Source organism: Silurus aristotelis (assembly GCF_946808225.1).
Source record: "Silurus aristotelis genome assembly, chromosome: 5".
Lineage (NCBI taxonomy): Eukaryota > Metazoa > Chordata > Actinopteri > Siluriformes > Siluridae > Silurus > Silurus aristotelis.
This window is the reverse complement of record NC_139578.1, coordinates 8,876,563-8,888,774: the sequence shown is the minus strand read 5'-3', so window position 1 is coordinate 8,888,774 and position 12,212 is coordinate 8,876,563. Positions and strand designations below refer to the sequence as shown.

Below are 12,212 nucleotides of genomic sequence, written 5' to 3'. Positions count from 1 at the left end.
GAAAACATAACTTTGCTAAAAATGCAGATAGAAATAAAAATAATAATAATAATAAATGAAGCATGAAGAACACTGAGCTAACACATACTAACTTACTATGTATTGATTTACTATCTATTATACAAATAATTATATAAAAAACGTATTGTCTCTTTTTGTTTTTTGTCTTTTTGACAGTACAAATGTTCTGGAAACATTGTGATTCTGTAGTTGTCCAGCTTTGTCTTAGTTTGCTGTCTTGTAGCTCAGTTTAATTGTACATGTAAAAATCAACAACCCAAAATACGCAGCTAACAAACGGGCTAGAACTAGAACCGGATTGCATGGTTTGGTTTCCAGCATAGTGTGATTGCTGTGTTTTCGCTCTTCTAAACAAACCACAACAAATATGAAGACACTTTAGAGTCTGGGCAGGCTAAGTGATAAAACTGTGTGTGAGATATTCTGAACCAAGATGGATCTAAGGTGTTATAGATTTGTCAGTAAAGATGGCTGATGTTTCTATTTGTTTCCACATATGTGTATTTTATATGATTTTTTTTTCCCGTGAAATAATTCTAAATAAAATGTTTTAGGTTTTTGGTTTAGTCTAAATTCCCTTTCTTGTGTTTTTATTGTGTGTGTGTGTGTGTGTGTGTGTGTGTGTGTGTGTGTGTGTGTGTGTGTGTGTGTGTGTGTGTGTGTGTGTGTGTGTGTGTGTCTTAGTGGTCCAGAGGATGGATTATGTGACTGAGGGGCTGGAGAACTATGAAGGCAAAATTATTTCTGTAGAGAACGACTTGAAAAAGCTTGGTCAGTACTATCCAAAGGCAAACTCCATCTTCTCCTCTGACGTGCTTTTATTTTCATTTGGGATTTATGCATGTGTGATTTAACGGAATTTATTATTTCAATCCAGATGATCAAACAGGTGAGAAGTCAGAGAATGCTACAAGTGAAATCTTATCATTCAAGGCAGAAATCCAGACGTTGCAGAACCAAATTACTGACATTGCCCAGAGTGCATCTAAAAACAGGGCCGCTTTGGAGGAGCTACGGATTTTAGGTGAGGACATGCAAAGTGGCCATGTATCACTGAGAGACCTTCTAGAAAGCAATACCAACATTATTCTCACTGTCAACCGTACACTGACCAAATACAACAACCTGATTGGTGGACTGAAGTCAGATACAGAACGGCTCCAGTCAGACCTTCAGGTACAGACAAAGGATCAGAGTCGCTCCGTCCACAGCCTTAACATCCTCAACTTCACACAGAGCCAGCAAAGAACTCTCATCAGCACCCTCCAGAGTTCAGTGGAGGATACTAGCCAGGCAGTCCAGAAGCTAAAGAATGACTACCAGAGCCTACAACAGGTGGCCAGGCAGACCAAGGCAGATGCTGACTGGCTCAGAGAAAAAGTGCAGAACCTCCAGCTGCTCACTGCGAATAACTCAGCACTGGCCCGTTCTAACAGTGATGCACTTGAGGACATAACATCACAGCTCAGTTCACTGTCCGAGCAGTTTCAGAATGCCTCAGCTATTACGGATAATCATGACCAGAATCTGCGTGAGCTCATGGATCAACAGCGTGATCATGATAATGCCACCACCAACAGGTTTAACACTTTGGAGGTGCGTCTGGATCACAATGAGGAGAATACGGACCGCATCACAGGGAATGTGAGTTTTGCTACACAGCTGCTTGGATCTATCAGTACTGACCTGAATGGTCTCCGCACCTGTGCTGAGACAGTAACAAGGCACTCGGACCTGCTGCTGGCCCTCAACAGCAGCATCATGGAAGCCAGGACAGATGGCACTGAACTCAAAACCCAGCAAGAAGAGCTTGCTGCAAGGCTTGACAAAGAAGTAACCAGCCTCTCCATAGTAATGGAAGAAATGAAACTGGTGGACAGCAAGCACTCCCAACTCATAACCAACTTCACTATCCTTCAAGGTAGTGATTAAATATACTAGAGGTTTAAATATTGATTGCTTTTGTAAAAGTATAAACTAAACGAGTTTTTATTATATTCTGTTTATAGGTCCTCCTGGTCCTAGAGGCCCTCGGGGTGATAGAGGGCCCCAGGGTCCTGCAGGAAAACAAGGTGAGAAAGGTGACAGTGGAGAAAAGGGTGCTCCCGGTGTGCCAGGACCCAAAGGAGACAAAGGGCCCCCTGGAATTCCAGGGATCCCTGGCTTTAAAGGTCCTCCTGGGTCAAGGGGAAACCCTGGGTCAAAAGGCTCCAGAGGATCAGGGGGGCGTGCTGGGCCTCCAGGGGAGAGGGGTGACCCTGGTTTACCTGGTCTTGCTGGCAGAGATGGTCAACCGGGTCCTCAAGGGCCCCAGGGACCCCCAGGGCTACAAGGGCCAGTGGGACCTGCAGGACCACAAGGACCTTCTGGCCCTGCTGGTCCTATCGGCCTACAGGGACCACCGGGCCCAACTGGACCTCCTCTTCAAGTGGCTAAACCTTTGCGACCGATAGAACCACAAGGCTCACTTTCTCGTCAAGTTCAAGACGATCCTGCCACCAGCACACCAGGTAAAAACTTCTGGAAAAGTTAAGGTCTTGTTATAACAATTACAACAAATTGAATAATCTTTCATTGCACCAAAAGGGTACCACCAACGATTCATTGAATGGGTCACTTTAATTAAAAATGCAATAATCAAATGGTTAATAACATTACTTACCAGTAACATTATTATGCATGTGAATAAAATGTATACAAATTGAGCCTTATCTCATTGCATTGTCTGATCAAAATATTGCTGGGAAAACTGGACTTGCTGGTCTACAATATGTTTTGTATCCTCAGCAGATATTATGTGCTACAGTTGATAAGCAGACCGGTGGTGCTTGTTTTGAAAAGTAATTTGAGAAGCCTGGGATGAAAGACAATTTTCTGCAACTATCAGCAAATTTAAAATATTGAGAATACTAGAACAAAGGCAACTGAATTATTTTGGAAGTAGAGTACTAATGTAAAAAAAAGGGTTGTTCTGGTTTCCAAGCCATATGTGTCCAATTATGTGAAAGATTTATTTTATTTTTACTCTATTTTACATGAAATATAGACAGGAAATAATCAATACTTTTCATTTCTTTCTTTTTTTCTATTTAGGATGCCCACCCCAGTGGAAGGCCTACAAAGACAAATGCTACTACTTTTCAGATCCATCAGAGGAATTTAATTTCGAAGAGGCAAAAGAAATGTGTAAAAATAAGACTTCTACTATGCTCACCATTCATAATGAGGATGAACAGGTATACAACAGTTTACAAATTTTGTTTTAGTTGGTAGCAAATTTTTTGAAGATTGGCAAAAAAACTAAATAAAAACTAAAATAAAAAAAAAATAAAACTAATATATTTTTTTCCATGGACAAAACTTACTGCAAAATTAAGCAAAACACAAACCTGTTTATATGCAAATGTGTGTATCTGTGTGTTGGTTTTAGAATTGGATTCGGAGGCAAATTGCAGGAAAAGGCTACTTTTGGCTGGGTCTTACAGACCTGGAAGAGGAAAACATCTGGAAATGGACTGATGGGACCCTCATCTCCTTTATGTGAGTAAATTTTAAACATCATATCAAACAAAGGGATAATATATCTTATAGATTTGTACATTAGTATCCCTGTGAGCCTTTTACATATAGTATATAATAAATCTATGATATCCACATGTCCCTTTAGGAATTGGAAACCAGGCCAACCAGATAACTGGAACCATGGACATGAAGAAGGAGAAGATTGCGCAGGACTCATCCACGAAGCTAAGTGGAATGACTTTTTCTGCACAGACCGCATTGGATACATTTGTCAACGTGCGAATGAACGTAAGTAATAAATTCACTTGCAACATGTATTTATTTGTAAAGGAAATTCTAAACCGTCTTGTTAAAATTGCAGGTTAAGTACTCCAGTTGTTTCAATTAAATCATTTCACAATCAGATTTACATCTTGGCTTTGACTAGGCAAATCCAAGACATTAATCTACATCTAAAGTTTTTCTTCAACTTTTGATGGCTAACAGAGGCTTGTAGGTTTTAAGTAAAAAAAAAAGATTGGTATTTCGTGGCTGTGTATGAGTACATCCAGCCTCATTAGGTGAAGCCACCACCACCATTCTTCATGTGGTCTTTGGGTGATAAGCCTTTGTTGCTCCTGACACATCCTTTAGAATTATACCCTAAATGTTTTGGTCTCTTGGTCTCAGAATGTAGCAAATCTTGCCACATGGCCTTGATTTCTGTATTTAAAAAAAAGGCTTCTGTCTGGTCGCCCTATGCAGTTTTATTGTATTTGTGTAGGTGTTATTTAGGTTTTTTTCGCAATGAACATCGTCAAAAAGAAAAATTAATGTATACAGTGCTGTACGTTTTGAAAATTTTGCCTGGGAGAGACTGTTGTCGCACACTTCCTGCCCAACGCAATAGAGAAGAGTTGCTAAGTGACACCAAGGCAGGAATCAGACAGTGAAATTTCTCTCTCTCTAAAGTTTATTCAGAGAACAAAGAATATATATACTACAACAAAAAAATGTCTCAAAAATGTGTGGCTTAGACTAAAGCTTTTGATTTAAAACAACAAATCCTGAAGCATGCTTGCCATATATGGAACAATGCAACGGTAAGATCCACCAGACAATAAAAAAATGCATAGAAAGGCTTTTTTTATATTGAAAATGAAAAATTTTGCATGTGATTTATGATTCATAAAAACATGCCATTCTGACATGGTAATTCCTCTTTATCCCTACAGTGCAAGTTCCAGTGTTATAGCATCAGTTGCTGAGAAAAGAGAAGAATTGACATGACAGTCAAGGAGAATACTCAGGTGGTCACTGTTCCTAAGCAAGGAGCATCATGGTTTTGCCAAAAGACATTTTTATATGATACTAGATGAACAAGAAAGAAGGCAACAAATGATAAGTCAAATGCCATTGGCCACAAACTGTGTTAGACTTAAAGCTTGCCAGTCATGTTCATGTAAACATGGAAATGCTGTAATGTATTATAAGCACACAACTGTAAATAACTTTTTTTATGAATTATGTAAGAAACAAAATACATGCCAGTTATCCAGTGCAATATAGCAAGCTTTATCTACTTTAATTGCATTGAGCTAAAATCACTTAATATCTTAAGCTACACAGATAAAAAAAAAATCAATTGTTTATTCATTTGTGAATATTCTGTTGTTCACGTGAAGGCCACTAGATTATATTTTTGTGTCATTTATTTTTCTTGTTTAGATTATCAGTGGTATGATTTATGAATAATGAATCTCACAAATATATGCAGTAGCTAGTTATAAATCAAACGGTACATTTGAACTTGCAGTATGCATGTAATCATCCTAGAAAACCTTTCTTTTCTTTTCTTTTTTTTTTATCTGAAATAAACCACAGTTGGTATTTTTCCAATAATTGTCGAGTTAATGAATGGAGTGTTTGGCTGAAAATGGAAAAAGTCTGTAAGGTAATGACTAAATGATTTTTTACAAATCTACTAGCCCTATAAAAATCTATCGCCACATAGGATGTGAGTGTATAGACTTTTTTGGAATAACAATTATATTCTTACTCAGCAGACTGAATTTAATTGAGACATTATTATTACTCCATGTAATTATCCATGGAATCAATATGATTAATTGTCATTCTGTAATAATGTTTCTTTTGTGCAATGGATGTACATTATGATGCAACTTTCAAGCCTGCTGCTCTATAAACAGTTTATTGTCTGCAATGATTGTAATCAAAAATGTCAAAGGAAGTGTTGAAGCTCTGAAATGTTTTCCATATGTAATGCAATAAATCAGATATACACAAACACAGCATGTAGTCTAACCTACTACTACTAGCCACTACTAGCAATTAATTATTTTTTTTTTCTTATAAATTACTAATTTAAATAAAAGTGTGAGCAATTGTTTTTTTTCTAAAAAATGAAACAACAGTTTTGAGTTTAATATATAAACCACAGTGCAAAAAATTGATTTTCTGCTAAGAAGTCATCGAATCAATTTTATGACTTTTGTGTAGAAATTGTTAAAACGGTTTTTCTGCTATTACCACATAAACCTGTCAGGAATCCCCCTGCCACGCCCCCTTCGGAGGCTGTCATACCCCGGGATTCCCCGACGCACCTCGCTCTTGCTCTCGGGCGTGCCCCGCCCGCATGAGGCTCATTGCAATCGGGCTCATCCCGATCACCTGGGACTAATTTCATGCACCCATCACACCACCTATAAAAGCCTCACACTCACATACGCTTGCTGTCCGTTATTGTATGTTCGTGCGTGCATGTTCGTGTGTGTCTGTGCAGGTTCACGGTGATGCTTCTCTCCGCGTATGCTTCTCCCGCTACGCTCCGTCTCTTCCCGGACTCCGCGCTCTCTCCACGGTAGCGTGCATCATCCCCAGTGCACCTCGGACTACCGACGCTTCCCCGTCGCTGCCTCCGCGCCGCGCTTCCTTCCTCCTGCACCGTGGATATTATTTACGGACTGCCGTTTGCCGGTTTATCCCGCGCTGCGGGTGCTTTATGTTGGCTCTGCCTTTTTTGGTTTAATAAAACGCGAATTTGCTTTCACTTTGGCTTCCGCCTTCGTTCACGCCTGACAGAATAACGGACCCCTGAAAAGGAATAAAGGACTGAGAAAAAAGAAAGGACATGATCGGATTAACGCCGTGTTCCCGGCGCGAATCGCACCTCGGTGGGCGGGTTCGCTCGGCCGCGATGCCGAAGCAGCCAAGCCCCGCCTCCAGGAAAACCCGGAAGCTCGCGGCCGGCTCGCGGTCATGTTCGGCGGCGCCACACCCCTACGATGACGTCACGGGATTCCCAAAGCGCTTCTCTGGCAACAGACATGAATGGGGCGAATTTGAGAAAGTATATGGAGACGAATCCGTCCCGTTTCCCGACGGAGAGAGCCAGGGTCGCGTGGGTCACGTCTCTTCTAACGGGGAAATCGCTCTCAATCGCTGTAGAGCTGTGGGATGCTAATGGTGGTGAGTTCGGCTCGTGCACCCGGTTCCTCCAGCTTCTCACCAGGGAACTCGGGATGGTCATGGCTGATCTCCATCTCCTCACCTCCACCTTTAAGAGCACGGTTCCGCACCTGAGTCTCATAGAGATCTCCGCCCTGCTTCGAGACCTCCAGGAAAGCTCCGCTCCGCCTCAGGTTCTCCAGGGGATCTCCGCCGTGCTCCAGGCCATCCTAAACGGCTCTGTTCCGCTTCAGGACCTCCAGGAGCTCTCCGTCCTGCTCCAGAATCTCCGGGAAGGCCCAGTTCCGCTCCAGATTCCAGAGGAGAGCTCGGCTCCGCCCCAGGCCCTTTCAGAGAGCTCGGCTCCGCCCCAGGCCCTTTCAGAGAGCTCGGCTCCGCCCCAGGCCCGTCCCGGGAGCTCGGCTCCGCCCCAGGCCCGTCCCGGGAGCTCGGCTCCGCCCCAGGCCCGTCCCGGGAGCTCGGCTCCGCCCCAGGACCTACCGGAAAGCTCGGCTCCGCCCCAGGACCTTCCGGAAAGCTCGGCTCCGCCCCAGGTCCCACCTGGAAAGCTCGGCTCCGCCCCAGGTCCCGCCGGAAAGCTCTGCCAAGCTCCAGGTCCCGCCGGATAGCTCGGCCCAGCTCCAGGTCCCGCCGGATAGCTCGGCCCAGCTCCAGGTCCCTCAAGAACGCTCGGCCCAGCTCCAGGTCCCTCAAGAGCGCTCGGCCCAGCTCCAGGCTCCTCCCGAGAGCTCCTCTCCGCTCCAGGCTCCTCCCGAGAGCTCCTCTCCGCTCCAGGCTCCTCCCGAGAGCTCCTCTCCGCTCCAGGCTCCTCCCGAGAGCTCCTCTCCGCTCCAGGCTTCTCCCGAGAGCTCCTCTCTGCTCCAGGCTCCTCCCGAGAGCTCCTCTTCGCCTCCGAGCGACCCCGAGAGCTCCTCTCCGCCTCCGAGCGACCCCGAGAGCTCCTCTCCGCCTCCGAGCGACCCCGAGAGCTCCTCTTGTCCCGCCGGATAGCTCGGCCCAGCTCCAGGCACCGCCAGAGAGACACGCCCTGTTCCAGGCACCGCCAGAGAGCCACGCCCTGTTCCAGGCACCGCCAGAGAGCCACGCCCTGTTCCAGGCACCGCCAGAGAGCCACGCCCTGTTCCAGGTTCCGCCCGAGAGCCACGCCCTGTTCCAGGTTCCGCCCGAGAGCTCCGCCCAGCTCCAGGTTCCGCCCGAGAGCTCCGCCCAGCTCCAGGTTCCGCCCGAGAGCTCCGCCCAGCTCCAGGTTCCGCCCGAGAGCTCCGCCCAGCTCCAGGTCTCCGAAGAGAGCTCCGCCCAGCTCCAGGTCTCCGAAGAGAGCTCTGTTCCGCTCCAGGTCTCCGAAGAGAGCTCTGTTCCGCTCCAGGTCTCCGAAGAGAGCTCTGTTCCGCTCCAGGTCTCCGAAGAGAGCTCCGTTCCGTCCCAGGTCCTCCGTCAGAGCTCCTCTCTGTTCCTGAGCGACCCAGTGGGCTCCTCTCTGTCCCTGAGCGACCCCGCGAGCTCCTCTCCGCTCCAGGGTCCCGAGGAGGGCTCCACTGCTGCCCAAGACCTCCGTGAGCGCTCCCCTCCGCTCGAAGGCCTCCAAGAAAGCTCAGCTTCACTCCCAGGACTCCCGGCTAGCGCCTCTCCACTCGTGGCCCTCCAGGCGAGCGCCTCTCCGCTCATGGACCTCCAGGCGGGCGCCTCTCCGCTCGTGGATCCCCAAGCGGGCTTCTCTCCACTCCCAGGCTGGCCTGCAGGCTCTGACTTGCTCCCAAGGGTCCCCAGGAACGCCCCTTCGCCCAGGGGTTTCCCTGTGCACTCACCCCGGCTCCAGGACTGCGAAAGGGACGTCGAACCGCTGCCCCCGGGTTCGACCGAAGGCGACGGCTCGCCCCACAGTCCTGCAGAAGGCGAAGTGACTCCTCCGAGTCCCTCTCCGGACGACGCCACGTCCCCGAGCTCCGCTCCCGGCGACGTCTCGCTCCCGAGCTCTTCCTACGGCGACGTCGGTCCTCCCGGTCCCTCTGACGGCGACGTCAGGCCTTCAGATTCCTCAGAGGAGGATATGGCACTCCAGGGGTCCTCCAAGGGCGTCGCTCGGCCTCCTGACTCCGCCGAGGACGTCCTCCAACCTCCAGTCGGGATCGTGAGCACCATCCAGTTCCGGTTCCCCGCCGTGGAGGTCGTGCCGCCTCCGAACACCACCGGGAACTTCACTCCGTCTCCGGCCTCCATCCTGGGGGTCCACCAGCCGGTAAGCCTCGCTGACTGCTCACCCCCGCCTCTGGCGGTCTGTCCCTTCCAGGTCCCCGTGGGTGAGAATGCTCCGGTCCTCGCCGAGGTCGTCGTCCAGGTCTCTGTGGTGGACAGGGTTCCGTTCCCGGCCTTCCTGGATGTCGTCGGTCCGCCCCAGGCCTCCGTGGTGGACGTCCTCCCCCATCCGGTCTCCGCTGAAGGCATCACTCCGCCTCCGGTCTCCGTTGAGGAGGTCTCTCCGCCTCCGGTCTCCACTGAGGGCGTTGCTCCACCTCCAGGCTCCCCTGAGTGCATCGTGCAGCTCCTGGTCCCCGTGGGAGTCGTCTCTCCGTCTTCAGTCGACGCCAAGGGCTGTGCTCCGTTCCTGGCCGCCGCGTCGGGCTGTGTTCTGGTTCTGGGTCCTGCGGTGTCCGTGGTCGACTTCCGGCTGTCCACGGTAGTGGTCCCTCAGCTTCGGGTCCTTCCCGGCTTTCCCCGGCTCCAGGGCGGTTCCAGTCGGGTCCCTTCCGGCCCTGGACGAGCAGGAAGGCCCTCCTCCGAGTGCCCCGGCCCTCCGGGCGTTCTGTGGGTTGGGGGCGTCCGGTGCCACCCCTTCGGGAGGGGGGTGGTGTCAGGAATCCCCCTGCCACGCCCCCTTCGGAGGCTGTCATACCCCGGGATTCCCCGACGCACCTCGCTCTTGCTCTAGGGCATGCCCCGCCCGCACGAGGCTCATTGCAATCGGGCTCATCCCGATCACCTGGGACTAATTTCATGCACCCATCACACCACCTATAAAAGCCTCACACTCACATACGCTTGCTGTCCGTTATTGTATGTTCGTGCGTGCATGTTCGTGTGTGCCTGTGCAGGTTCACGGTGATGCTTCTCTCCGCGTATGCTTCTCCCGCTACGCTCCGTCTCTTCCCGGACTCCGCGCTCTCTCCACGGTAGCGTGCATCATCCTCAGTGCACCTCGGACTACCGACGCTTCCCCGTCGCTGCCTCCGCGCCGCGCTTCCTTCCTCCTGCACCGTGGATATTATTTACGGACTGCCGTTTGCCGGTTTATCCCGCGCTGCGGGTGCTTTATGTTGGCTCTGCCTTTTTTGGTTTAATAAAACGCGATTTGCTTTCACTTTGGCTTCCGCTTTCGTTCACGCCTGACAAAACCAATGTTATTTCTTTATCATTTTTGTTCTGTATCTACAGCTGCAGTATGAAACAATCAGCACTTTATGCTTCTCTCCTGACCCATAAATCTATTTATTCAAATCGGCGTTGTTGATAGTAAAGTACAGTTATTGATCCTTACGGTTTAGTACCAGGCTCATCAACAGTATTTGACTTAATTTCAATTGTCTTTAAGCAAATATAAAATGCATCATATGCTCAAATGATTCCTTAACTTTAAGGCATGACATCGATCACATATCAGAGGATAATAAGCAGGTATAAACAGCCAATCAGGTGATTGTGAGAGTTAAAAAAAAAAAAACAGTAAAAGTCAGTATAATAAAATGTAAACTCCAACATCCATTTTACACACATACTCACCCTCTCTGCATCTCCAAGCCAATGACTGAGCATGGGTTTGGTCAATTACACACACACACACACACACACACCTACAGTAAATAGAGATTTCCATTTACCAACTCTATATGAAGTAACACTTCACTGACTTACTAAGCTTTATAGTTAATGATTGATATGTCATTACTTCATATTTTACATTTATGGCATTTGGCAGATCGCCTTGGTCAGAGCAACTCACAACTGAGAGTTTAAGGTTTACGGAACTTGCTCAAGGCCCTGCTCCAGCAGGGATTTGAACTTGTGACCTTCCGATCCACTGGGGTACCACCTCCGCTTTTTCTTCTTGTTTTGCCCCTTGTATTCTGTTTGCCCATCTTATGCCTTTTGACTACTTTTTTGACTATCATTTTGAGATTGATAACTTGGATTTTTAAAGACTGTCTGTTTTTACTTCATTTGCATTTGCTTAAAAGTTTCATGACAATAATACTATAAGACTGATAAGACTTGCTGAGCATGTAGTGTTTTATTGCTGTACAGATAAATAGATAGATTGGAAATGTGCATATTCTATTTTGTAGAATAAAAGTCTCTAATAAAACACTGTAGCGGGAAGTCCTAAATTAAACTAGTACTGCAAAATACTGTTCTTTATTCTGCAAGCAACTGTACATTAAAGAATCCTGACAATTGAATGTAGAACAGATTGTAGAGTTTGTTTAATCATTTTAATAGAGAGATGAGATAAGATAATACAATACATGGAACCACACAGATAGAGGTAATTATTTGTTACCAAGGTAAAGGAGTTTCATCCAAAACATTACCTTACCTGGCTCTCATAAAATTTACACTATGTGATCAAAGGTATCTGGACACCTGACCATGACACCTATATGTTCTTGTTGAATTTGAATTCCAGATATACTCTTTATTTGCTGTTATTACCTCCATTGTTCTAAAAAGGCTTTTCACAAATTTTTGCATCGGGCTGTGGGAATTGTTGCTCATTCGGACTGTGAGATAATTAGTGAGATTAGGCAGTGATGTTGGGTATGGGGGCATCAGAGGTGCGGTTGGCGTTCCATTTCATCCCAAAATTGATCAGTGGGGTTTAGGTCATTGCTTTCTTCTTAAACTTTAAAAGTTTTTTTTTTTTGGCCTTTTCACTCCAGTAAAGGGAAATTGTATTGCTAAAGCATACAACATTTTCTTAATACATTTGTGAGCTTTCAAGTTTGTGTCAGCAGCTTGAAAATGGCTGATTTATGGGTGTGACCATGAAGCGTCTTACCATGATTCATTATGTAAAAGCTGTAATTAAAATGGTTCAACACTTATTTTGACTCTCCACTAGTAACACTGCTAATTCTATGCCGATCTTCATTGCTTTGATCAGTAATTAGGATCAAATCTTAGAAATGCTAACGATTAGTCTAGTTTTA

General features: G+C 46.9%; 1 protein-coding gene and 1 long non-coding RNA gene across 2 annotated transcripts in view; one reads left to right on the top strand and one right to left on the bottom strand.

Moving 5' to 3' along the window:
* The window catches only part of colec12 (collectin sub-family member 12), a 33,478-nt gene extending 27,644 nt beyond the window's left edge, over nucleotides 1–5,834 (top strand). Inside the window, exons 4-10 of the mRNA XM_083541707.1 lie at nucleotides 706–792; nucleotides 899–1,942; nucleotides 2,031–2,531; nucleotides 3,115–3,257; nucleotides 3,452–3,561; nucleotides 3,689–3,831; nucleotides 4,758–5,834. Coding sequence (XP_083397833.1) covers nucleotides 706–792; nucleotides 899–1,942; nucleotides 2,031–2,531; nucleotides 3,115–3,257; nucleotides 3,452–3,561; nucleotides 3,689–3,831; nucleotides 4,758–4,777 — 2,048 coding nt within the window. The 3' untranslated portion in view covers nucleotides 4,778–5,834. The remainder of the gene's footprint in view (nucleotides 1–705; nucleotides 793–898; nucleotides 1,943–2,030; nucleotides 2,532–3,114; nucleotides 3,258–3,451; nucleotides 3,562–3,688; nucleotides 3,832–4,757) is intronic.
* On the bottom strand, nucleotides 5,624–10,848 carry LOC310726409. The gene is made up of 2 exons (XR_014533744.1): nucleotides 10,402–10,848; nucleotides 5,624–6,081 (listed from the first exon to the last, which is right to left on the bottom strand). It is a non-coding gene; the product is annotated as an uncharacterized lncRNA (long non-coding RNA).
* Between the last annotated feature and the right edge of the window lie 1,364 nt (nucleotides 10,849–12,212).